Source organism: Heloderma suspectum, chromosome 5, assembly GCF_057233095.1.
Source record: "Heloderma suspectum isolate Gila_16-S chromosome 5, 16-S_ref, whole genome shotgun sequence".
Classification (NCBI taxonomy): Eukaryota; Metazoa; Chordata; class Lepidosauria; order Squamata; family Helodermatidae; genus Heloderma; species Heloderma suspectum.
This window is the reverse complement of record NC_139462.1, coordinates 177,537,253-177,564,911: the sequence shown is the minus strand read 5'-3', so window position 1 is coordinate 177,564,911 and position 27,659 is coordinate 177,537,253. Positions and strand designations below refer to the sequence as shown.

Below are 27,659 nucleotides of genomic sequence, written 5' to 3'. Positions count from 1 at the left end.
GGCTCCAAACTAACTAGGCTGGAAAAAAAAAAAGCTGGCAACCTTACATGATAAGGATTGCACATGTGTATAATGTATGGTGTTTCCCTTCAAAATATAAGTGGTGGCTCAGAAAGGATTGGGTAGCTACTTGTACAACTTTCATGAGTGACCTGGTTGTCATTTAGTTTGTAATTAGAACCCAAGTTACAAAATGTATCATAAGAAGCTGCTGATAGATGGGTTTGGGTTGGTGACAATGCCCTCTAATTAAGGGCCAAAACAACCAGACATGATCCAGAGATCATGTTTTTTGTTTTGCTAATTAACAGCCCCACAGTACTCCTTTGAAAATCTGGGATATGTTGTTCTTGGATGGAATGTTTAATGCTTTCTTCCAAAACCCTTTCCCCAGTATAAATGAGCTCCAAGCTGCCATTAGTTCTGTGTATGTGTGTCTGAGCTGGAAGGTAGATTCATATGTGTACTGGCTAGCTGGGGAGTTGTAGGACCATTTTTTGTCTAAACATGCATAGAATTGTGCCCTAACTGTATTATTGGAATGCTAATAAAGAATTCAATTTTCTTTAGGATCTTTGAAGGTTGGCCTCCTTGCTTTTTTTGGTTTGGGATTGGGGAGGCATGAATAGCTCTGTATATCTTGTACTTCTAAACAAATTTTTATTTTTAATAAAACTTTATAGGAAGCCCACTCAATAAATAACACACTGCGCACAGTCTAATCTTGGCTTCACTACATTGGCATTGCATCTTGTTGTAATATGCTGTAATATATTATGTTACACAGTACCTTGTTCTTAACTGCAAAATACCCACTGCAGTTCCTTTTGATATTTCTCCTCAGACCAAACTCCGACACCAACCCGATTCCTAAAGAACTGTGAGGAAGTGGGCCTCTTCAACGATATAGACTGCTCCTTGGAGCATGAGTTTAGAAAGGCACAAGAAGAAGAGAACAATAAAAGGGTATGCCTTTGTGGAATGGAAATGTTCCTCTCCCCACCCCCTTCCTATGTCCTGTGTGAATCAAAGAGAACATTACCTGAATGAGAAGGGAAAAAACACACACAAACGTTGAAGTTGGAAACTAGGTGGCACTATAGATTATGACATGTTTTCTAACTTGCAGTAGCTGATAAAACTGAGTAGGTAACCTGGGTTAAAGTATTGAAAGAGCATTAGTTGACTTTTATAAGGGTGGACAGGATTTCATTACTAGATCCAGCAAAACACTTTGAAACTGCATATCTCTTCAGGACAGAAATATATATATATATATATATATATATATATATATATACACACACACACACACATATATACACACACACACACACACACACATACACACACACATATATTCTCTCTCTCTCTCACACACACACACACACACACACACATATCCAACATATGGGAGTTGAACCCTAATTCCCTGCATGTGCTATAATACATCTTTGGTAAGTGTAGAAATAAGGAAAGCTCGTAATTTTTGCCCTTTTAATATATGCTTGTATAACTTCTTGGGAGTTTGTTTCCACTTTTGCCAATTTGGGGTTCAAAATAAGTTGCAGGTATAATAAGTTTAAATCAAGGAGAGAGAGCTATCATTTATAAGTTCAGTAAAAATGCCTCTGTTTGAAAAGGGTTGTGTACAGTACATTAACACTGTCATCTATTACGGTTCTAATTTTTACTGGTATTTGTAGCTGCTGTAGTAATGGTTGTTGACTGAATATTATGCCAGGGCTTGGCTAGTATTTTGAGCACTTACGTCTGAGTAGACAGAGAGTCATAGGGTTGAACAGTGAGGCATGTGCTTTCCTTTCCTTTGGGTTTTTCCTATGTCATATTATACTGTTTTTAAACTTCCAATGATCTTCAAAAGCAGTTTGCCTGTTTCAGGGGGCAGGGATGCTGTTAAAAAACTGAACCAAACCGAAGTCCAAAGCCCATCAGGTACATGGAACTAATCTCTGATATGTTGCCATGCGGTGTTTGGTATAATAAAATCATAATCTTGTACTCCCTATTAAAAAAAGGTATCTATTTAATAAATTTTTAAAAGGTCAAGGATAAGCATAGTTTGGGTCCTCCAAGAGCCCACACCCCATCAGGGGCCCACTGACAAGAGGTCCCTGGAGTTCCTCTTCACCATTGCAACCTGCTTGTTCATCTGCCTGTCATTCTAGCCCAGGCAAATGTGACAGTGAGAAGGACAAGCAATAGATGCCACTGACTTCTTGCTTGCTGTCTGTCTGTGAAGCAAGCAGGCTGTAGCATTGATAAGGAGAAGAAACAACAGGAGCTGATGACAATAGCGGTGAGACGGCAGACTCACTGAGGGAGCGGGCTCATTGAGGGTGTTTTGCCCAAGGGCCCTCCAAAACCTGGAGCTGGCACTCGATCTGGGAGATGTGCACTGTTCCAGGCAAAGTTTATGATGCATTCACAGAACTCTATGAAAGGCGGTCTCTGGAATTACTCTCCAACATTTATTTAATTGAGAAAAATAGGCATGGTTGTTTTACATTAAGTGCACAAAGCACAACATCACACAACATCAACATGGGGAGATCAAGGGAAGCTCCAGCAAGCTGAAATTTCCTACAGGCACAAAAAATTCTTTTCTATAGGATATATGTTGAGGGCATGGAGTGGGGGGGGGAGGCATGGAGTGGGGGGGGAGGCATGGAGTGGGGGGGAGGCATGGAGTGGAGAGGAAGGCATGGAGTGGGGGCGAGAAGGAAGGGGCCCATGTATGGGGCCTGTGCTGCTAGGGATGCTTGTTTTAGCAAATTCCAATGCAAACAGACCTGTTCCTCCCTTCCTAGACAAATGTGTGGGTTGGCTTTCACACAACCTGAATGGTCCAATGTAGTTCTCAGGTCAAAAACAGTATCAAAACACATTTTAAAATGCATATTTTGAGAGAGAATACGAATCCTAGTATTTGTGTGGAATAATAATAATGCATTAATGCAGAAACAGGATGAAATGGGCTTATGAGTGAACATATGCAAAAGTGACATGAAGTGAAAATATATTGATTAATTCAGCCCTATCTACCATGTTCAGACTTCCGCATGTTGAGTTAAATGTTCTACATAGAGGCTAAGGGTAGTATCCAATGTTAGTCCTATGTAAAGTAGACCTATTGAAATGAATGGGACTGAAGTTAGTCATGACTAACTTAGTCATGAAGTTAGTCATGACTAAGTATGGAAATTTATTGCTCTAAGTCGCCTTGGGAGAGCTTCTGCCCTGAAAGGCGGCCAAGAAATATTTTAAATAAATAAATAAAATAATAAGGAAAAGGAGGGATATAAATGAAATAATCAGTAAAATAATGAATGTTGATGCATCTTCTACATGCAGTGGAAAACCTGGTTGCGAGTGGCTTCCCAGGATGACTAAGTGTGATGAAATAGCTTCCTGTGCTTACATCACACATGACAAATTACATGTAGTAGTTGCATAGTGTGCAACAACTTTTGTCTTGTATAAAGTAGCCCCCAGTTTTCAAGTGTGACTAGTATTTTTCCAGGCAATAGATTATAATCAACAAGTGCAATCCTGAATTATGTGTATGAGTGAATCAGTACAATTTCAGTATTATTTTTATTCATCATTTATAGAGCACCATCACTGTACGTAGGACTTACACGATCAATATAGCTGCCTGCCCCAAGGAGCTCACAGTTTAAATTTAAGTGGTGGGTTGAGGGGTGGGGGCGGGGGTGGGGGGACAGAACTACAGAGGAAAGGGAGAGAAAAGTAGTGGCTTGTAGTCATAGAGGAAAAATAGGTCCTAGGTACAGTTGGGGAGCGTAGTTTCTGGCTCCTCAGTCCCAGATTCTAGCACTCTGAACCCCAGAATCTACCAATTAAATATGGAGCAAATTACATTGGTAACAGGAAATGAAGAAATGAAAGCTGCCTGACATCCAAGTTAAAGAGCCATCCCTTCGTGACCATAGCCTGTAACTGATGGCTGTGCCTCGGACAAGAGAGTGCCACGCAGACTCTGCAATCCAAAGCAGCTAGGTAGACAGTGTCGGCAGATCAGGTTATCATCTAAGCTTCAAGCAACAGGTTTTAGGTTTACACTGGTCTGAGCATAAAGTATCCAAAGCATTTGTCATAGGTTATATTTGCAAGCACATGACCTTTCCTGCTGCTGGTGAAGAACTGCTGGAAAATTGGCTCCAGAGCAATGAATACAGGTCTAAGAGAATAAAGTCAAAGCCGGGATGACCAGTATTGCTTTCCTATGAAACAACTGGATCGCCTGTATTAAACATAAGGATATTAAAACTCACCCTCTGCATGTGACAAGAAAAAAGAGCAAGTGGCATCCAACCTGGGACAGGACAAGGTACTCTGTTTGAAGTAGATGTGTGTTTACTATGATGGAGGCATGCGCCAGGAGTGTCTTTGAAGTCTCTTGCACCTGCTTTGTTACCAGTTGCATGCATTGTTATTGTTATTGTTATTGTTATCATCATCATCATCATCATCATCTGTGTTTTCTACCACAGCAGTGCAGGGAACTTTACCACCATTGCTCCCTATGGCTAGACATCTTAGGAGGTCATCATTGCACAGGGGTCTAGGGATTATTGTGACTATGGCACTGGGCAAAGATGAAGAGAAGGAAGCATATCAATGCCCTGTTCCAGTCCTGACCCCTGTGCTAACAATTCTGAAATTAATGCAGGAGAATTTAATGCATCCCACCAGGAGGCGGGGTCAGGGAACGACACAGCATCACTTTGTACTATACCCCTTTTAATTAAAACTACTGAATCATTGTTCTTAAAGATCTGGACTGCAGCATCCAGCCACCTGCTGAGCTATCCCTAGGCATTCTGAGAGCAGGTGAGAGGTCATCTTTTAGCCGAGTAGCTCGGGGTGAAATTAGACATGGCATTATTCACACAACTAACAATTGCGTGGTGTGTGTTTTTTAAGTAAATAGCTCTGGTCCTCCAGATCTGGGTCAGATCTCGGTCTTAGGGACAGAGGAGGGGTTTCACCATTTGTCCTCACTGTGGTCCCAGTCTGGACAAGATGCCCCTATAGCTGCTATTTACTTTTTAGGATTTTTTAAAAAGAGCCTGCATGTTTTCTAATTGCATGAATAACATCACATTTAGTTTCACCCTTGATCCAGTCCTCTTTCAGTTTAGCTGGGAGAGCAAGACTAATGCAGTAAATAATACTTGTTCCTACACCAGTAACAGCCCCCCCACTTCTGGGTTGCTCTTAGGATAACTAGTTTTAGGTGTGTTAATGATTCCAGATGTTGCCCAAATGGCTTATTTAGCACTGCAGTGCATTAGTGATAAGCAGGAAGTGTGGGAAAAATATCTTGTTCTATTGGCTTTCACAAGTTTCACCCACTGAGATCCTGGTAGTTCCAAGTTGCCATCTGGATTGGGAGGGGCCCTGTATGGCTTGTGGATGTCACTGAGATTTGGAAAAGCTCTTTCAGGAAGCACTCTTGTCAAAAGGTATTAAACTTGGCAGCTTTCTTTACAGGCACATACAATTGGATTCTGATGTTCCAACTAGTGCATGTATCCTTGCTTCAGATGACCGAGTCATACCAGTGAAAGTGATAGGGGTGCGTGTGTATGGGAGATGGAACTTCTAACTTGTGGTTTTGTTGGATGATGATTCTTTGTTAAGAAATCAAGAACCAGAATGATTATAGGCTCCCCTTAGAAAGCTGTGGTGGACTTCACTATACAGATAATGCTGAGTTCTTTGAGTACCTCACTGCTAGAGAAATACTGATAAATAAGATGGGGTTAAGAATTGTATTGAATGTTGAGCTTTAAAAAAGGACTTTTAAAAAACTAAGTAGTATTCTTTAGCAATGTGAAATGTAAGAAACATAAAACAGCAGTCTCCGCATATTAATGAATCAATTTAGAATTTAGTAGGGGTGGGTGAGAAATTTGCTCCACAAGGGTTGTTGTTGTTTTTTTTTTAAGGATTTATCTGATTAGTAGTTTCCAGAACTGAAGAACTGAACACCATTCAAGGTCATTCATCCATACATTTCTGAGCCTGTGATGCATTCTACAAAATGAAAAATATGTGTTTGACAACATACACACATTTGAAAAACGTGCAAAGAAAAACTGTATGGTTCTAAAATGTGCACAAACATGCTTTAGTCAATGGGTGTTTGTAAACTTTGGAAAATGTGCACAAAAAAAGCCTAAATTGAAAAATGCACATTACTAAAAAAAATTGTATGGAACCAGGACAGAATGAGCTTGGCAGTGGAAAATGAGAACTTCAACAAGATTGAGCTTGACAGGTTTGCCCATCCCTAGAATTTGGCCTTTTGATTCTGTGAACCCCTGATTAGTAATAAGGAGATATCTGACTTTGGTAAAAACGTAAGCATCATTAATTTTTATGGAAAAGTTTCTGGCTAGCTTCTGCTAGTTGATCTGGAGAATATGGAACCAACTGGAACAATTAGGACATATAAAAATGTGTATTGTGGGGAGAAAATTCTATAACTTGAGGAAATTGATACATCTTCACATGCCCAATTGTAATGCAAGTCAATGCAGACTTCTTTCTTCTTTTTAGCACACCTCCCCCACCCCTGGTGTGGAATTTTGTGAAAAGAATGGGTAGGGGAAGCTTAAACTCCCCCTCCTGGAGTGTCATGGTCCCAATCCTAATTGGGGCCATATGTGTGTACAGGAGAGTAGGAAAGGCGAGGAAAGGCGAGCATGCGTAGCTCCACCATGCAGGCTTACCTGAATATTTAGTTTGGCCCTAAGTGTCCCTAGACAAATCACTTTTTCTCAATTACAGTCTGCCATCTGCAGCATGGAGGTTGTCAGGGTGGAAACTGAGCCGATAGAACCCCAGAGCAGTTCTGATTCTGAGGAGGATCAGCAATCCGTAGGAGAGGAGCCAGCCAGCTCATCCCTCACAGGTACAGCAGCTGGCAGAGATTCCTCCTGCCAGCATTCCTGAGATAGATAGTGATCCTAGCAGTGAGAAAGTGCGGGGGGGGGGGCTTGCTAGACGCTCGACGCAGATGCAGGGAGCGATGAGCGATGGAGGACACGGAAAGGAGGCATAGCACCCGTTTGGCGCGCAAGCAACGGCTGCCTCCCGTGGACCCAAGGGAAAGAGGGAGGATCTCTCCCTAGCCCATAAGTTCAGGGTCTTCAAGTGATTCTCCTTCAAACGGGGACCAACTGCCTACCCAGAACATAGGTTACTCTGCTGTTCCTTGCTTAGTCGCTGGTGATTAGCATCTGAAAGAGTCATTAAGTTGTAAAAGGATTAAAGCCTTGAAAAGAATCCTTTCGTCTGTGTCTTGAGTTGGCTATTGGAGTAGACAGAAAGAGGCTGCTAGGGCGCTCCTGACAGAGGTAATAAAATTAACCTAGTCTATAGTCTTTCATGGATCACTGCCTTGTTGTGGCGAAGGGGCTTGCGTAACTCAGTGAAGCCATAAGCTATGCCGTGCAGGGCCACCCAAGACGGACAGGTCATGGCAGAGAGTTCTGACAAAATGTGGTCCACTGGAGAAGGAAATGGCAACCCACTCCGGTATTCTTGCCAAGAAAACCCCATGGAACGTATCACAAGGCTAAAAGAGATGACGCCGGAAGATGAGCCCCTCAGGTCGGAAGGTGTCCAATATGCTACTGGGGAAGAGCAGAGGGTATTTCCAAGTAGCGCCAGAAAGAGTGAAGCGGCTGGGCCAAACCCGAAAGGACACTCAGCTGTGGATGTGTCTGGTGGTGAAAAGAAAATCCGATGCTGTAAAGAACAATATTGTTTAGGAACCTGGAATGTCAGATCAATGAATCAAGGTAAGCTGGAGGTGGTCAAACATGAGATGGCAAGATTGAACATCGACATCTTGGGAATCAGCGAACTAAAATGGACAGGCATGGGCGAATTTAATTCAGGTGACCATCATATCTACTATTGTGGGCAAGAATCCCTTAGAAGAAATGGAGTAGCACTCATAGTCAACAAAAGGGTGGGAAAAGCAGTACTGGGGTACAATCTTAAAAACGATAGAATGATCTCAGTACGAATCCAAGGCAAACCATTCAACATCACAGTAATTCAAGTCTATGCCCCAACCACTGAGGCCGAAGAAGCTGAGGTTGATCGGTTCTATGAAGACCTACAACACCTTCTAGAACTAACACCAAAAAAAGATGTCCTCTTCATCATAGGGGATTGGAATGCTAAAGTAGGAAGTCAAGAAATCACCGGGATAACAGGCAGACATGGCCTTGGTGTACAAAATGAAGCAGGACAAAAGCTAATAGAGTTTTGCCAAGAGAACATGCTGATCATAGCAAACACTCTTTTCCAACAGCACAAGAGGCGACTCTACACATGGATGTCACCAGATGGTCAATATCGAAATCAGATTGATTATGTCCTTTGCAGCCAAAGATGGAGAAGCTCCATACAGTCAGTAAAAACAAGACCTGGAGCTGACTGTGGCTCAGATCATGAGCTGCTTCTTGCAAAATTTCGGCTTAAATTGAAGAACATTGGGAAAACCACTAAACCGTTCAGGTATGACCTAAATCATATCCCTGATGAATATACAGTGGAGGTGAGGAATAGATTTCAGGGATTAGACCTGATAGACAGAGTGCCTGAGGAACTATGGACGGAGGTCCGTAACATTGTTCAGGAGGCAGCAACGAAATCCATCCCAAAGAAAAAGAAATGCAAGAAAGCCAAGTGGCTGTCTGATGAGGCTTTACAAGTAGCTCACGAAAGAAGGGAAGCGAAAAGCAAGGGAGAAAGGGGAAGATATATCCAACTGAATGCAGAGTTCCAGAGAATAGCAAGGAGAGACAAGAAGGCCTTCTTAAATGAACAATGCAAAGAAATCGAGGAAAACAACAGAATGGGAAAGACTAGAGATCTCTTCAAGAAAATTGGAGATCTCAAGGGAACGTTTTGTGCAAAGACGGGCATGATAAAGGACAAAGAAGGCAGGGACCTCACAGAAGCAGATGAGATTAAGAAGAGGTGGCAAGAATACACAGAAGAACTATACAGGAAAGATCTGAATGTCCCTGATAGCCATGATACTGCGGTCACTGAACTTGAGCCGGACATCCTCGAGAGTGAAGTCAAGTGGGCCTTAGGAAGCATTAGTAACAACAAAGCTAGCGGAGATGACAGTATTCCAGCCGAGCTATTTAAAATCCTAAAAGATGATGCTGTTAAAGTGCTGCATTCAATATGCCAACAAATCTGGAACACTCAACAGTGGCCACAAGACTGGAAAAGGTCAGTTTACATTCCAATTCCAAAGAAGGGCAATGCCAAAGAGTGTTCAAACTACCGCACCATTGCGCTCATTTCACATGCCAGCAAGGTGATGCTCAAAATCCTACAAGCTAGGCTTCAGCAGTATGCGAACCGAGAACTACCGGAAGTACAAGCTGGGTTTCGAAGAGGCAGAGGAACTAGAGATCAAATCGCCAACATTCGCTGCATCATGGAGAAAGCAAGGGAATTCCAGAAAAACGTCTATTTCTGCTTCATTGACTACGCTAAAGCCTTTGATTGTGTGGATCACAACAAACTGTGGCAAATTCTTAAAGTGATGGGAGTACCAGACCACCTTACCTGTCTCCTGAGAAACCTGTACGAGGGTCAAGAAGCAACAGTAAGAACCACACATGGAACAACCGAGTGGTTCAAAATTGGGAAAGGAGTACGACAAGGCTGCATATTGTCACCCTGCTTATTTAACTTATATGCAGAGTACATCATGAGAAATGCCGGGTTGGATGAATCAGAGGTCGGAATTAAGATTGCTGGGAGAATTATCAACAACCTCCGATATGCAGACGATACCACCCTAATGGCAGAAAGCGAAGAGGATCTCAAGAGCCTCTTGTTGAGGGTGAAAGAGGAGAGTGCAAAAGCTGGTTTGAAACTCAACATTAAAAAAACTAAGATCATGTCACCTGGCCCCATCACTTCCTGGCATATAGAAGGGGAAGAAATGGAAGCAGTGACAGATTTTACTTTCTTGGGCTCCAAGATCACTGTAGACGGTGACTGTAGCCATGAAATTAAAAGACGCTTGCTCCTGGGGAGGAAAGCTATGGCCAACCTAGACAGCATAGTAAGAAGCAGAGACATCACCTTGCCGACAAAGGTCCGTCTAATCAAAGCTATGGTTTTCCCAGTAGTAATGTATGGCTGTGAGAGCTGGACTATAAGGAAGGCTGAGCGCCGAAGAATTGATGCTTTCGAACTGTGGTGCTGGAGAAGACTCTTACGAGTGCCCTGGACTGCAAGGAGGTCAAATCAGTCCATCCTAAAGGAAATCAACCCTGAGTGCTCATTGGAAGGACAGATAATGAAGCTGAAGCTCCAATATTTTGGCCACCTAATGCGAAGAGAAAACTCCCTGGAAAAGACCCTGATGCTGGGAAAGACTGAAGGCAAAAGGAGAAGGGGACGGCAGAGGATGAGATGGCTAGATAGCATCACGGATGCAATGAATATGAACTTGAGCACGCTCCGGGAGAGAGCGCAGGACAGGAAGGCCTGGCGTGCTATGGTCCATGGGGTCACGAAGAGTCGGACACGACTGAACGACTGAACAACAAATAGTCTTTCAAGGATTACAACAAGAAACAGGGTTTGCCCTACCATTAAGTAGAGTGAGGTGACTGCCTAAGGCAGCAGTTGCTGAGGGATGGTACTGTGTCAGTAGTCCTCCGCTGTTCTCCCTGCACCCCCTAAGCTACCCTACAGTCCCCAGGTGTAGTAGAGGAACTAAGTCCCGTGGCCAGTCTTGAAGTAAGATAAAACTGCCAGTCTGGTGGATTCTATACATAGAAGGGGAGGGGGGAACTGTCTTGTTCTCTGCCTCTGGCAGCAAAATGTCTGGAGCCTGTGCTGACCAAGATAAAGGATGGGAAATGCCTTGAATTCTTTAAAGTGCTAAATAAAATTAATACTAACTCTTGTTATTATTACTTAATTCTGACCAACATAGGATCATTTAAAATTGCAGATTGTCGTGTTCATGGACATCATAGAAACTTTTAAGTCTTATAAGCAAAACACAAATGGAGATTTATAAAATCTTTCAAAAAAAAGTAAAATCAGAGGACTGTGGTGCCACTGTTTCCTGAGAGGTTTTGAAGACTGATAACCGTTAATAAGTGATTATAACACTGACCATTGTGATAAAGATAAGGAAGGGTGATGATGAATGCATTACATTCACTGGAGCTTCTGTGCTGAAGCTGCCTAAAAGGGAAAACATGCTCCAGAAGTATATGTTAGGGTCATTGGCGTTATTGACTATTGATTTAGCACAAGGCATTAGGAGCTAATAGCCATCTTTCACAAAGTGTGCTGTGGTGGCATTTTGCTGTATGATTTGTTATGCACTGTAATTTGGAACCTCTCAAAATACATCAATAGAAGGTCATTTTTAAGACTTCAGACACTTAGGCATGCCATTCCAGATTCATTCTCCCTTTAACACTGGTCATCAGGGAATCCATGTGAATGCTGGCTGGAATCTGCAGTCATTCCAGTGCAGCTGCCGAGAATCTGTCTAATGTGAGGGCATTTGGAGAACAGTTCTCATCAATACAGTTTGATTGTTATGAATGCCAGCAACCCACAACAAGGATGCCGAAACATAAAACGGCGGTGTGCATACTGTCACGGAAAGCTTAAAGGACAAACCAGGCAGGAATCTAAGCAAGAACTTTATTGTGTCTCCTAAAAAGGAGGGGCAGCAAAAGGAAACCTCTGACTCCACCCTGATACAACTAAGTCCAGTGCAACCTTGTGACTAAACTATATAATGACACTATCCACACACATCTTTTCTTGACTGACACTTCATAGCATCACATTCTGGAGCAGCTTCACATAGCAACATAATATAATCCCAACAAATCACAAGCTCATTCCCACAAAATAATGATAACTAGGTTCCCCTTTTCTGTGTTATTTTAAGGCTGGTGAGACCTCCACCAACCTCTTTGTACAATGACACCACTGGCATTACAGATCTATATTCAGTCCACCTCTCATAGCCCAGCTCAGGAGTGCTCCTGTCGCTTGAATCAACTTCCAGTGACATTTTGTGAAGCAGCTTGACAGGGAGCTGAAAGAAAGGATGCTGGCCTCAGTTGCCCTCAGACAAGAACAGTGGGGTATAATTTCTCTAAACAAATACAACTGAGCTTGGAAAGCAGGATGCACAGGACTGGGCACTCTGCACTGCTGGACTGGTGAGAGGAGAGAACTGAGGGGAGGGGATTGTTCCACCGTTTACAGCTGGCTGGTTGCTTGCTGCCTGTAACCCCGCCCCCATCTCCCAGTACCCTGCCTTGTGTTGGCCTGCGCTGATTGCATAGTGAGTGGGAACACCTGCTGAAGTTTTCTCCAGCCAAGTGCTATCTCTGAGCCTTGAGACCTCCAGGCATCGTGGAGACTTAAAAACTGCCCTGCTATGAGGTGATAGGCCGCCACTGGTAGGCTGCCCTGGCAGGCCTACTAATTAACGCCAGATCGGTCTGCAATAAGACCGCACTCATTCACGATTTCATCGTGGATGAGAGGGCTGACCTGGCATGATTTACTGAGACTTGGGTGGGTGAGCTGGGTGGAGTCAACCTGACTCAGCTCTGTCCACCTGGGTACTCAGTGCAGCACCAACATAGGTTGGAGGGCTGGGGGGTGGGGGAGTTGCTGTGGTTCATAGAACTTCCATGTCTATCACCAGGAGACCACCCCACCTTGGAGTAGGTCTTGAGGGGTTACACCTGGTGCTGGGCCATAGAGACAGATTGGGGATGCTGCTGGTGTACCACCCACCCTGCTGCCAGCATCTTCCCTGACTGAGCTGGCGGAGGCAGTTGCAAGTGTGGTGTTGGAGGAACCCAGGTCGTTCTGGATGACTTCAACTTCCATGCTGAGGCTGTCCCCGGAGTTCCAGCTCAGGACTTCATGGCCTCCATGACAACCATGGGGCTGTCTCAGTTTGTCATCAGCCCAACATATGAAGCTGGGCATATACTCTTGATTTGGTTTTTGCTCCAAGTTGTGAGCTCTGTAGTCTGAAGATTTGTGTGTGTGTGTGGCGGGGGGGGGGGGAGTCCAAGTAACTCCACTGTCATGATCAGACCATTTTCTGATGAGATTTGAACTCACAGCATTACTCTCTTCCCGCAGGGGTGGGGGACCTATTCGGATGGTCTGTCCCAGGAGACTAATGGAATCCAATGGATTTCTGAATGCTCTTGGGGATTTTCCAGTGGAGAGAGCTGGTGATCCAGCCGAGGCCCTAGCCTCACTGTGGAACAGTGAGATGCGGAGGGCCATTGACTTGATTGCACCTAAGTGCCCTCTCCGGCACTGTGGAGCCCATTCTGCTCCCTGGCGCAAGACTCAAAGTGAAGATGACTGAGCACGCTCTAGAGTGCATAATCGTGCCTACTGCGTGGCAGTACAGGCAACAAAGAAGGTTTATTTTGCTGCCTCCATTGTGTCCTCAAGTAGCCATCCAGCGGAGCTTTTGGGGGATCAGTTCCAGTTGTTACAGCCTGATGATGTGGACAAGATGCTTGCAATAATGTGACTGACCACGTGCCCTCTTGATCCCTGTCCCTCCTGGCTAATAAAAGTTAGCCGAGGGGGTATGACTGGGTGGGTCTAGGGAGTGATAAATGCTTCCCTACGGGAAGGGGTGGTCCCTGCTGTCCTTAAGGAGGCAGTAGTGCGGCCACTTCTGAAGAAGCTCACTCTGGGCCCAATGGTATTAGACAACTACCGCCCAGTCGCAAATACCCCTTTTTTAGGAAAGGTACTTCAGAGGGTCGTGGTGGACCAACTGAAGGCACTCTTGGAGGATACTGATTATCTAGACCTATTTCAATCTGGGTTTCGTTCTGGTTACAGGACTGAATCAGCCTTGGTTGCCCTGTTGGATGACCTTTATCGAGAGAGGGACAGGGGGAGTGCAACCCTCGATCTCACATCAGCTTTTGACACCATCGACCATACTATCCTCCTGGATCTACTCCGTGGGATGGGTATTGGAGGCACTGTGCTACAGTGGTTCTGGTCCTACCTACGGGACAATTTCAGAGAGTAACATTGGGTGACTATTCCTCGGCCCCTTGGCAATTGATCTATGGTGTGCCACAGGGTACCATCTTGTCCCCAATGTTGTTTAAACTCTATATGAAGCCGCTGGGAGTGGTCCTTAGGAGATTTGGAGCTAAATGCCATCAGTATGCTGATGACATGCAGCTCTATCTCCCTGTGACATCTGAATCAGGAGAGGCCGTGCAAGTCCTGAATCAGTGCCCAGACTCAGTAATGAGCTGGATGAGGGCCAATAAACTGAAGCTGAATCCTGGCAAGACGGAAGCTCTGTGGGTGAGCGGTTCCCAGGTCTGGGAGATAGACTCATTGCCTGTTCTGGATGGGGTTGCACTCCCTCTGAAAGATCAGGTCCGTAGTCTGGGGTACTCCTAGATCCATCATTGTCGCTGGTGGCCCAAGTGGTTGCGGTGGCTCAGAGTGCCTTTTACCAGCTTCGGCTGGTTCGCCATTTATAAGTGTTCCCTGCAACCATGACACTATAGCAGGGTGATGACTGTGAGTGATCCTGTTGGACTCCAACTCCATTCATTCCTGACCATTGGTAAAGTTGGCTGGGGCTGATGGGATCTGGAATCCAGCAACACCGGAGGGCCACAGGTTCCCCATCCCTGCAGTAGAGGGGCTATTCTTTTCCTAAAAATAAATAAATATATGAACAAAATTAAAATGACATCATGGAAATCTTGGAGAGTTTGCCTCTATATTCATTGTTAATCCTGCCTTGCCTTCCTGCCCTATGTGTGCTCATCTCTCATTCATGTACTTATGTGCTTTCTCCATTGATGTGATTGGGGAGACCTTTTCAGGTGAAAAGTACTATGCTCATTTCCTGAAGCCCCTGCACCTGCAACTAATTTCTAGACTGGGACAGTATGATTTTTTTTTTTTAAGTGTAACTTTACATACATATAGGGGCAATCTACATTACAATTTTAAACTGGTTTCAAACCTGTTTTCAGTGATTACGGCTACCAAATACAGGAATTCTGGGAATTGTAGCTCTAGGAAGAGGGGCCGCTTGGGCAGGGGACAGGGGTCTCTAGCAAAGAATTCTCAGTACCCTCATGAAACTGCAGGATCCCTTTAGATAAACCGGTTTGAAACCAGTTTAAAGTTGTAATGTAGATTGGCTCTCTATAAACATGATGGTAGTTTACGGCTGTTGTAAGCCCAAGGAACAAACCTTCATTGTAATAGCTTTTTAGTAAGACCTTCCTGAGATAAGATAAGACACCTAAATCTTGGCAGTCTTCTTACAATGCCCTCTTTTGCCTGTTAAATACAAACCCTTCCCTTTCCATAACTGTGTCCTAAGCAGCCTTCAGCACTCATGGGTGGGTAATAGGACACTGCTGATGCGTTTTAGAGCAAGTTGCACTTCTGCTTTATTTATGGAGAGAGACAGACAGGTTGAGGACGTAATCATACCTGATAAATCATCCTAGAAAGCCTATTAGAACCATATGCTGATTTTGCATTAATGTGGGCAGTCTGTTTTTAGCTGAATAGGACAGTCTTTTGTGCTTCCCCCTCCCAGCACTCCCCTTCTTCCACACCGCTCCTCCCTACCAGCCTCTTCACCCTTGTTTGCAAACTATTTATGTGTTTAAGTGGTATCGTTTGTGTGTGGTGGGAGGCATTAATCTCAGAAATATTGTTAATGGAAATTGGTGAAGGAGGAAATAAAAAAGCCAGACTGAGTAAGCCTGTTATGGCTATAGCCATCTTTATTTAGTGGGAATTCCAAAGCTAGAGCCAAAAAGCTAAGAACAGGAAACACCAATAAAGGCTTCAGAAAGCAGCAGAGTGGCCATCGCTCAGCATAAGGTAGTCATTTTGAGCCAGGTGCTTATGCTGCTGTTGGTAAAGCAGTTTGCAATTTCAAGCTTGCTCTCCTTCCTTGTACTGCAGGAATAGGCTTCCTTTGCTTTCCTAATGGGAGCCACATTGAAATGAAACTCTATCACTTATACATGTTTATACAGAGGTAGGGATGGACAAATTGAAGAAACTTTCATTTTCTCCTGCATTTGAATTGTTTAAATGTCAAGTTCTTTCCATTCTATATATGAATACATTCGCAAATTTTGGCAAATGCTTATCAAAAACAAACTGACACAAAATCGTCACTCATCTACACTGGCCAAATTCAATAAGTACAACTGTTCCCAACATGGAGAGAACCATGTCCCTGTACCTGCCTGCCGTAGGGCTGGATGAATGAGAACATGCCAACATTTACCAATGCTTTACCAACATTTATGGTTTCTCTCCATTTCTCATTTTTCCACTCTTAAGTGTGGTTCATCTCAAACTTCAAGGATGTTTTTTTTACATTTGTATCAGCATTTGTATGGATTTTGTGTACATTTCTCCGAATACATGCAATTTAATGTAAGCTTGCTAAATATTTGCACTTCTTGCAAGCAATTTTCCTAATATAATGCATGTTTAAATTTTATTTTCATGAATATATGTATTTTTGTGTGAACATTTCCCTAAAATACACATTTTTGTATGCATTTTGTGATTAAAGTACTCCATTGCAAAATTTGGAGATATGTGATTTTAGAAGGGTAACTGAGTTTCGGTTTGTGTATTGGTTGAAAAGTGCAAAATTATATAAGTTTGCATTAATATATGAACCAGACAAATTTCTTCCATTCACAGTATAGCTATGAATGATGAGGACTGAGGAGCCCGTAAGAAAAAGGAGGTGGCAGCCCTAATCCAGCATCACAAACATGGTTGAACACACAGGGATTGAAACCCAGCCTTTAAAGAGCTAAGCTCCCAAAGCCCTGGCTGGGCCTGGATGAATGAACAGTCAGTTTCAGTTTGCCCCATATTCCGTTTTTTAAAAATTTCAACTTCATTCCATTTTGTTTATGAAGAAATTTGTGAATCTTGGTAAGTTCTTATAAAAAAAGAAATAAAATCCTCACAAATCCCTATACAGAAGTAAGTTCCACTGTTATGTTCAGTGGGACTTCATCCCATGTAAATGTGGATAGAATTGCAACCTATATGGCACATTCACTCAGTGACCCTTCATTATTATTACTGGGTTGTATCCAGGCTTAGTCATACTTAGGGTAGACCCACTGAAATAAAAGGGTCTTAACTTAGTCATGGCTAACTTCAGCCCCATTGATTTCAATGGGTCTACTCTGAGTTTGACTTTGGACCCAACCCGTTATTAACTAATTATCCTCTATGCACTTTGAATTATTTTGCATTCATTCCAGCGCTAATTGTTGCATAGCATACAGAGCAATCCCAAGCATGTTTATTCAGAAGTGAGTTCTCTGAATTCAAGTGACTTACTCTCCAATAAGTGGTTAGGATTTTGCACCCATAGTATTAAAATTGACTTCTAATTCTGCTTGCTTGCTGCTTAAATGGATGGGGAAAGAGAGGATTCCAAAGGGAAACACTGTGTCAACTGGATTTCTTTCGCCTTACACACATTGCAGCAATCTATTTGTAAGCCTCCCTCAGGATTTCCGGGGCTTTTGCAGTTGGGGCTTGTTTCCCATTTCCAAAAGGCAAGTTTCCTTTTTGTAAAAGAAACGTTGCTGCTGTTGATATATGCAGCAAATATCCACTACAGTTAATCCCACAATGCAGGTCCTTAATTTGTGCCTCAAGGTCAAAGGAAAAGAAAATAGAAACAAAATAGGAGGCATAAATCCACTAAAGCAAGAACAGCCCCCTAGTAAAGTAGAGGATCTATATTTGATATGTTAGGTATTAGTGGCAGCTAACAATGCGATACTGAACATCCAGCCTTAAGTCCTTTACGTTGCTTTAGTGACGGATTGTCCTTTTTTTGGCCTCTATGAGTATTGCAAAACATGTGTATGTAACTGTACGTTTTAAAGCCTGTTCCATTAGGAACCAACAGATCCCTTTCACATCTGCTGTAATTGTTCTCAGAAAAATAAACATAGCATGAATTGATACATGTTCCTAAAGCAGCCAAACTGCTGTGTGCAACCTCCTGTCCTGCTATGCATCCATTCAAATGGCCAGGGAACCCCACCACAGTTGCATATAGTAACAGAAAGCCATCTTTGGTTCACCAAGGTGTTGCCCCTTACTCATTCTGTTCCCCTGAGTCAACTGTCTTTGTATTTGGCAGGGGGTGGGGAATGGAGAAAATGTCTTTGTTTTCTAGGGGGAAAGCCTTTACGGGGCAGACAGGGAAACCATGTCAGTTTTACTTGAGAATCTCTACCTCGTTATTGGCTTGTTCCCAAATGTCAGTGTAATCTTTAAAGATTACAGTGCACAATGAAGGGGCATAATTATTAACTAGATGGGAGAGTCAATCAGAACAATATTAGTATTCCTCTGTTCTGTTTTCCAAGCACTCTAATCTCACAGTGATACGATACCCAACTGGAAGTGGGCAATCACCAGAATAAAGCTAAACAAAATATCCATATTGCCTTAAAAAACAAACACACTCTTGTATGAGTAAGGCAACCACTCAGAAAATCTGGTGGTTTGTATAATAGCTATTCTCCCGTCACGATTAAATTGATTACCACAGCATTCTCAAAAGTTGCCTTGCTTAGCCATTCAAAGCTAAGTGATTTAAATAATGTTAGTGTAAAAAAAATGAATAGGCTTTTATTAAAAACAAAGAAAAAAGAAAATTGCCACAAAATATTTAATTTAAGGAAGGATCTGACTTTCTGCACTACTTTCCCTTTTTTTTTTAAATTTGAGGAGCAGGTGGCTGCTAAGGCTTTCCATAAACAAATTGTTGACAGCAATGCAAGCTAGTTAGTTTTTACCTGCATACGTGTAAGTTTTCCTCTAGATTTCACCCCCTCTCCAATATCTTTGATCTATCAGCTTTACTCTCTTTTAGTTAATGTATGGAAGTTTCTACATATGTCTTCAAACCCAACAGATTCTAAATGTTTTAAATCCTAAATTTTGAAGGAAACATCTTTTAAAACTAGACTGGACAATTACACTTTAGCCATGGTAAGGGTATATTATTTCTGATAAAAGATGCCCTGTCTATATAAATGTCTCGTTCTTCAACACAAGCTTTTCTGATGCGATGTAAAACATAACATTAAAATCAATGTGGTTGGTCTCATAGTAGTCCTGTGCAGACAACTATACAGGGTAAATTAACATATGGGGGAGGAAATGAATCTCCAAACATTCATCCAACTTCTTGCACAAAGATTATGCACATAAAAGCTGTACACTGGAGATGTACCCTCCAAAAATAGAGGGTACAGAACAGATCTTGTGTGCGGAGGGTATATTCTTACAGCTTGGAAGTGTGTAAGCTCTGTACAGGAGAGCTAATCAATACATGGAAATTGGGTGTGGGGTCAAAAGGTATGGTCCTGCTTCCTCCCTCCACACATTAAGACTGAAATCCTCTACCCACTTACCCCAAGTTAGTTAATGTGACTTCTGATTAGACATGTATAGGATTGTGCTGTTTGTTGTGCTGTGTGGGATACAGGCTAATATGGATGCAAAGACTGTAATGTTGAGAGCAAGGGACGCTTCTATTTTAACCTGACTAAGAGGAGGTCATATTGGAAGACTTCCCAGCGAGAAGTCTCCTTAAAACTTTATTTGGATTAGTATTTCATATTCACTTGTTAGGTATGCCAGATAGTCAATTATTTGAGGTTTTACACTCAATTATTTCAGGTCAGAAGACCTTTTGGTGAGAAATGAATTCTTGTCATATAGCTGTACACAGCCTATCACAATCAGTCCTAAGCCTAATTGTCTCCTGATATGCATAATTATACAAATGTAAACAGAACTTATTTAGTGACGGGAAAAAAGAAGGGCTGGACTCACCAAGGGGTACAAGAAAGGGGGGAGCCAATTACCCGTGTAAAACAGAAAATATCGAGTTGGATCCAAACTTAGTCATAAATACAGTTGATGCATGACTAAATCTCATGTGAGTGGTGCACACCATGATGGCCCATATATTCTTGTCACTTCCAACATGACTCCTCGCCGATCTAGACTGTCAAGAAAACAGCACTATACAGTCTGGACTGTGAAGATCAGGTACACTGAAACCATCTTCTTGAACCTGAAATTAGAGTAGGGATGTGCAAATCGGCAAAGCTCTCTAGCTCATAAACATTCTCCAAATTCCTCCTCAAAGCTAGTTCCGACTCATGTCCAGATCAGGTTGCAAGCTTTGTTTTTTTCTTTCCACATAAACGCCATGGGTATTTTTGTGTGCATTTCCCCAAATGTATGCATCAGTTGTGTGCATTTTTGAAATATACACATTGTTCTCCCATTGAATAACCATGTTGATGCACATTTTTCAAAAATACCCCTCTTCATACGCACTTCTCAAATGTATGCAGTTTCTGTGAATCGCATTGCAAGCTCAGAAATGTATAGACTTCAACTGCAGTTTGTGTTTGGTTCCGCGTTTAGTTGTGGGAGGTGCAAACTGGGTAAATTAATTCTGGTCAAAAATGAACTGAAGTAATTTCTTATACATCCCTAAATTAGGGATATTTGAACATGTCTGTTGCACAAGCAGCCTAGAATGACAGAAGGTTTATTCTGTAATACGACGAAAGGATCTGCAGTGTAAATCATTCAAAGCCAATATAACCTGACAATTCCCATCTGATGGCAATAATAATAATAATAATAATAATAATGCATGCTGTATTTTGCACAGAAAAACAAATCTTCTCCAAGAAGCAGCTGCAATTCAATAGGGCACTGTCTGTGCATGTCTTCCAAGCTGAGCTCGCAATAAATATAATTTAGAAAGCATAAAGTTGTTTCATATTGATACTGCCATGTAAAACCGTAATGTAAGGAGACAAGGTGGAAGATTAACGTCCATGGTCTCTTGTTTGGAAGCCATGATATAAATCTCCGCACTGGTCTGAGTGTGAATGCTTCTGTGGGAATTATAGTAACAGGCAAATTAGCATAATGTAATTGGCTGGCAAGGTCGGCCCCTTTTCAGGAGCATTAGCCATATTGTTTACTATAGGAAGACCCAGACAGAATCATATGTGCAGTGTGCGTGCGGGCGTGCACTTCATCTATTCCTCTTCAGGGCATGCTATTAACTTATGATTGTATCAGTGTAAAAGTGAGGTCCTGCATTTAAGTATGTCTGAACTCCTGAGCCACATCCTTTAGCTTCTAAATGCAGAAACCACCACCTGCCCACTCTCTGGGTTTGGTGATCCCCATAGTGAAGTGTGACAGCAGTGGACTCAGCACCAGTCCTTAAGAAGCTGGTACCTAAGTGGTATGCCTACAGCTCCATTTGTCCCTGCCCACTCCCTAAATAATTTATTAACTATCATATATGTTCCTTTCAAAAGATCTGTGCTGCCTTCTTCCTATCCAATTCAGGGTTCAGAGAGCCACACATGCCTTTACTTTTCCTGGCCTAAAAGCCTTCATCAATGGCCCTTCTTTATTGTTCTCACTCTGAGTCCAATAGGTCCATCATGTGTCCTAGGAAAAGACTTTGCTAGGCTGCATGCCCCTGTTTTGGGTATAGTGGCAGCCACCACTGTGCCTATCCCAATTGGCACAAAAGTGCTCCCTAACTGGGGCTGCTCGCACACTGATAAGCATCCCTTGAGCTGGTGTGGGATACCTTCTTGTGGGCCAGCCAACTCTGATGGGCCACTACTGCTCTTTATTCTCTTTACCAAGAATCAAGAAGTTGGTGAGGTCTGAGAGATGGGCTTCTGTAACCTTGCTGACCCCCCTTCACCTGCCAGTGTGCAGGTGCAGCCTTCATTCCTGTTCTGTAATATGGGCTGCCCTTGAAGACGGTTCAAAAGCTGCAGCTTTTCAAAATGTGACAGCCAGATTAATAACTGGGACCAGAAGTTCTGAGCATATAACACCAATTCTGGCCAGCTTGCACTGGCTGCCTGTATGTTTCCAAGGACAATTCAAGGTGCAGGTTTTAACCTATAAAGCCTTACACAGCTTGGGACTGCAACATCTGATGGAGCACCTGTCCTGACCTGAGCCAGCCAGCTGATCAACAAATGAGGCCTTCCTGAGAGTGCCACTTCCAAGAAAGGCTCAGAAGGTGGAAACAAGGGAGAAAGCCTTCTCAGTGGTGGCCCCCGATTATGGAATGATCTGCCCACTGAGGCCTGCCTGGCACCAATACTGTCATCTTTTCAGTGCCAGGTTAAGACTGCCCTATACTGCCAAGCATTTAATGGCGTACGATGGGGCATTTATGTTAGCTGTCTTTAACAGGTCTAGTATTTTATAGAAATTGTTTTTAGCTATTTAAATTGTCTTAAATTTTGTATATTGAAATTTTATGCTGTATTTTATTATCTTGTATAAAAAAACAAGATAATAAAATACTTTGTGAATTGTTGTGAACTGTCCGGAAAGCTTCAGCTATTGGGCAGTAAATAAATCAATACAATTCTGGCCTTGCCTTGTGCCGAGGGTAACTACAACACTTTCTTGCCCCTGACAGTGTTGCAGGCTGAGGGGAATGAGCACACATGTTTACAAAATGTGCTCCTTAACCATTTCAGCCTAGCACTAGTTGAAAATGCAAGACTGAAGTATTTAGCAATCAAATGCCAATTTACAGGAAAGAGACATTTCTTCCAAAGCAGTACCTGCTGTGGTCCAGTTATTTCTTATGCACATGGGTGGCTTGATGCACACACTTGCAAGAGCAAATGAAAGACACTATCATGACCATCTTGTGAAGGTTTGAGGTAAACTGTACCTCAAAGTTTAATCAATTAAGAGCTACCAGATTGTCCTGAAGTTGCTACTGGTAGCCTATAAATAGCTTACACATTTTAAAAATAATTTAACATTAAATATTAACACATATAACTCTACATTACTTTATCTAATTAGCTGCACTGCAAAATGTTTGGCGAAAAATGGTTTAAATTCCAGAGAGCATCATTATTCCTGATTTTGAGCCCATGGAAAAATATATAGATACAAATTGCTGTAATGCTGTGAGTTTAGAGGCGTTTAAGACACTGAACTGCAGGCCGGAAGGTCGGCAGGACAGCAGTTCGAGACCCGAGTGCCGCGTGACGGAGTGAGCTCCCGTCTTCAGTCCCAGCTCCTGCCAACCTAGCAGTTCGAAAGCAAGAAATTGCAAGTAGATAAATAGGTACCGTCTCGGCGGGAAAGGTAACAGCGTTCCGTGAACCTCGGTGTTCAGTCATGCCGGCCACATGACCACGGAAGCGTCTTCAGACAGCGCTGGCTCTTCAGCTTAGAAATGGAGTTGAGCACCACACCCTAGTTGGACACGACTGGTTGGGGACACCTTTTATTATTTACCAAATGGATTTGAAGCAAATCTCTTCTTTTGCAAATCTGTTTAAAATTTTCTGATGGAATTGCATTTGTTTGACCAAAAAGAAAAAAAAAAAATTTTTAAAGGTCCAGAGCAGTGTGTAATCTTTCATTAGCAGATATAACCTTGTTTTTTAAAATTGCATTTAGAAAAGGAAACCAGTTTGCGCCACTGACATTCTGCCAAAGTCCTGTTTTATAAACTCTGCAACAACAGGCAATTTCAGGAGAAAAAAATACTTCAGTATTTATGACTTCAGTATTATTTAGACAAAATATAAATAAAAAGCTATCAGTCCAACTGAATTCTCCTGCTCTGCAGCCTTCAATTAGCAGGATGCTGTGCAGTTATTCCCGTGCAGCATATACTAAATGACCCTAATTGTGCCATACACATTTAGTGTTACTGAAATTTCATTGGAACATAAGAAGCGCTTTGTTTGAGTGCTGATCTCAGGCAACTGATTGTTTGTGAAATAAATAATCTTTAGTCTGCACAGTATATGGATTCTCCCTTTTGAAGCTTGAAATGTACTTTTATTAGTGCCCCCTCAAAGCAGCATATATTTTTCCTATCAAATAATATATTTTAACATACAATGTAGTGGTTCATGACACTGAGTTTCATGCATTTTTAAAAAATTGATCCTTTAATCTGGAATTCCTTTAAACCTTCCCCTCGTCCGCAAAAAAAACCACTTTACTATATCATAGTTGCTGGTACATCCGGTATACATTGTATACTGTTATGTATGTAAAAGCGTATGTCAAGAAGATATTCTGTGCAGATACTGAAAAGATCATGGATGGATGGCGTAGATGAGTTTGGAAAACAGGAGGCATCTTTCATGATTCATTTCTATTGATAATTAGAGGGCATCGCTAATTAGATCATGTCACAAAAATTAAGATAAAAGACCAAAAGCACTACATCCATTGCTTTTTTTTTTTTTTTTAGCAGGCCTTCAGAAGAGTTAGTGATGTTTACACTACTTGCATGCTGAAGATAAGTTGAGGAAACCGTGTCGCACCACAAAAGGAGCTACTGCTGTAAGGTTTTCTGTGGAAAGTACTGCATAGAATCATAGAATAGTATAGTAGGGTTGGAAGGGGCCTACAAGGCCATCGAGTCCAACCCCCTGCTCAATGCAGGAATCCAAGTCAGAGCATCCCTGACAGATGGCTGTCCAGCCTCGTCTTGAACGCCTCCAGTGTGGGAGAGCCCACCACCTCCCTAGGTAATTGGTTCCATTGTCGTATTGCTCTAACAGTCAGTAAGTTTTTCCTGATGTTCAGCCAGAATCTGGCTTCCTGTAACTTGAGCCCATTATTCCTTGTCCTGCACTCTGGGATGATCAAGAAGAGATCCTAGCCTTCTTCTCTGTGACAACCTTTCAAGTATTTGAAGAGTGCTATCATATCTCCCCTCAGTCTTCTCTTCTCAAGGCTAAACATGCCCAGTTCTTTCAGTCTCTCTTCATAGGGCTTTGTTTCCAGTCCCTGATCATCTTTGTTGCCCTCCTCTGAACCGTCTCCAGTTTGTCTGCATCCTTAAAGTGTGGTGCCCAGAACTGGACACAGTACTCCAGAGGAGGCCTAACCAGTGCTGAGTAGAGGGGAACTAGTACTTCCCAGGACTTGGAAGCTATGCTTCTATTAATGCAGCCCAAAAGAGCATTGGCCTTTTTGCAGCCACATCACATTGTTGGCTCATCTTCAGCTTGTGATCGACAACAATTCCAAGATCTTTCTCGCTTGTAGTGTTGTTGAGCCACGTATCCCCCATCTTGTAACTGTGCATTTGGTTTCTTTTTCCTAGGTGCAGAACTTGGCATTGATCCCTATTAAATGTCATTCTGTTGTTTTCTGCCCAGCACTCCAGTCTATCCAGATCACTTTGAATTTTGTTTCTGTCTTCCAAAGTATTAGCTATCCCGCCCAATTTTGTGTCATCTGCAAATTTGATCAGCATTCCCTGCACCTCCTCCTCCAAGTCATTAATAAAAATGTTGAAGAGCACTGGGCCCAGGACTGAGCCCTGCGTTACCCCACTCGTTACCTCTCCCCAGTTTGAGAAGGTCCCATTGATAAGCACTCTTTGAGTCCGATTCTGTAGCCAACTGTGGATCCACCAGATCGTTGTTTCATCTAGCCCACTTTGAGCTAGTTTGCTCATCAGGATATCATGGGGCACTTTGTCGAAAGCTTTGCTGAAGTTGAGGTATATGATGTCTATAGCATTCCCACAGTCTACAAGGGAGGTTACTTGATCAAAAAATTAGGTCAGATTTGTCTGGCAGGACTTGTTTTCGACAAATCCATGTTGGCTTCGAGTAATCACGGCATTGTTTTCAGGGTGCTTCCAGATGGATTGCTTTATCATCTGCTCCAGAATTTTAGTGATACATGTCCTCTGCTGGTGTATCACTGCACAGCTGTTTTAACCCAATATATGTATACTGAAGGCATATCGTGATGGTAGCTTACCAGACTATTACTTAGCATCTCTGTCCTAAATCAAAAGAGTGAAATGCAAATAACAAGGGCACCTTGCAATATGTTCACTTCCTTTCTGTGAGCTCATGACATGACTCATGCCATTCAGGCTCCTGCAATTGTACCATGATCCAGCAAAGAAAGCTGATATCCAAAGACACTCCCTTTGGGAAGATGACACCAATCCTGCCCAAATAGCTTACCTATCATGTTCCTTTAAGGCTAAAAGAAGAGTCATAATAAAGCAACAGGTTTGCAAATAACATAAAATAGGGCTACCCCGCTGATTTACAATGCTGGTACTGCAAATCAGTTCAAATAGTTGGTTAAATGTATACAGCTCAGGCAGCTGAGGACCAGGAAGTTCAGTGTACTTCTGGAATTCTGCAAACTATGCAGCTATAATTCGGAAATCGGAAATCCAAGAAAGGTGCAGGGTAACAGGTGTAACAGCCATAAATATGTTATTCCATTTCTTGTGCATGTCATGTTTGAAAAATGTTCTATTTATAGTAGAACTTCATGGTCAAGCAAGCAATCACCTCAGGTACTCGTTTTAATTTTTACCTGGCTATTACAGTGGCATGCATAGCTCTTTGCCTCTTTGCTCTTTCATCCACAACTTTCTAGTCCTTTTGCCCCCTCCTCTCAGCATCAGCACACAGGAGAGTTTGGATTATCAGTATGTAAAAGCTGGGGCTGAAGCTGTTGTCAAGAATTTTGAGGTCTGTGGTTGATCTGACTAGGTAGTGCTTATATATTTTCCCATGAAGAAGAGCAGGCTGGACCCGAGGCAGATGGGCAGCAGCAGCAGCAGAGAAAGTTGGTCAAAGCTGAATGCTTTTCAAGCTGGTCAGATATTGTCTGTGTTTAGGGCTGGCCCAAGACAATTTGCTTCCTGAGGCAAAGGACAAGGTGGCCCCCTTCTCATTCCATGTACAGAAGCCGACTGGACAGGGAGTTGAATTATTCTTTGACATTGGTAATAGGGCAGCATCTTCCAGCACACCTGAAGACAACAGGTTAGTTTAGGGGGCTCAAGGCAGTCCATGTGGCTTACAGCTCTCTCCTTCAACATTTTGCTGCTGCCTCCTAGGATCTGCTGCCTGAGGTGAGTGCCTCACTCTGCCTAATGATAGGTCCGGCCCTGCTTATCTTTAAGACTGAAATATGTTGGTTCTTGTCTTTTGTGGGATAGCTTGTGACAGATACTGAGATGAATAAGAAGTTGGATTTTTTAACTAACAGTAAGTGCAGAAGAAAAAATGTGGTAGAATGCTTCTTGATCTGTGTGTGCATGTGTGTGTGTGCAATCTCCAAACTTGTGTTTACAAAGACAACAGAAATGTAGATGGTGGGAAGCAATTGCTAAGGAGGATCAGGGGACTGGAGGGATGCTTAATCTTTCTCACACATACTGGCTCTGCCTTGCAAGATTACATGGACAATATAGGGTTGGGAATTCTGTTTCCCTTGTGTACCTCTGATCTCAATAAGAGCAAATATGGCCTGCTCATTTCAGAGCTTGTCTGTGTAAACTTGCTATAGTTGAAACATGACCTGCACTGGTTTTTAGGCTTGCAATGACTTTGTAAAAAGAGGGCAGCACCGGAACACAAGCA

At 42.6% G+C, this 27,659-nt stretch overlaps 1 protein-coding gene across 2 annotated transcripts in view; it reads left to right on the top strand.

Annotated features, from left to right (window-relative positions):
- The window catches only part of LOC146344868 (cyclic AMP-responsive element-binding protein 5-like), a 121,651-nt gene that overhangs the window by 79,659 nt on the left and 14,333 nt on the right, over positions 1–27,659 (top strand). For both annotated transcript variants that reach the window (XM_084860441.1, XM_084860443.1), the window contains one exon: positions 845–966. In XM_084860441.1, coding sequence (XP_084716567.1) covers positions 845–966 — 122 coding nt within the window. The remainder of the gene's footprint in view (positions 1–844; positions 967–27,659) is intronic.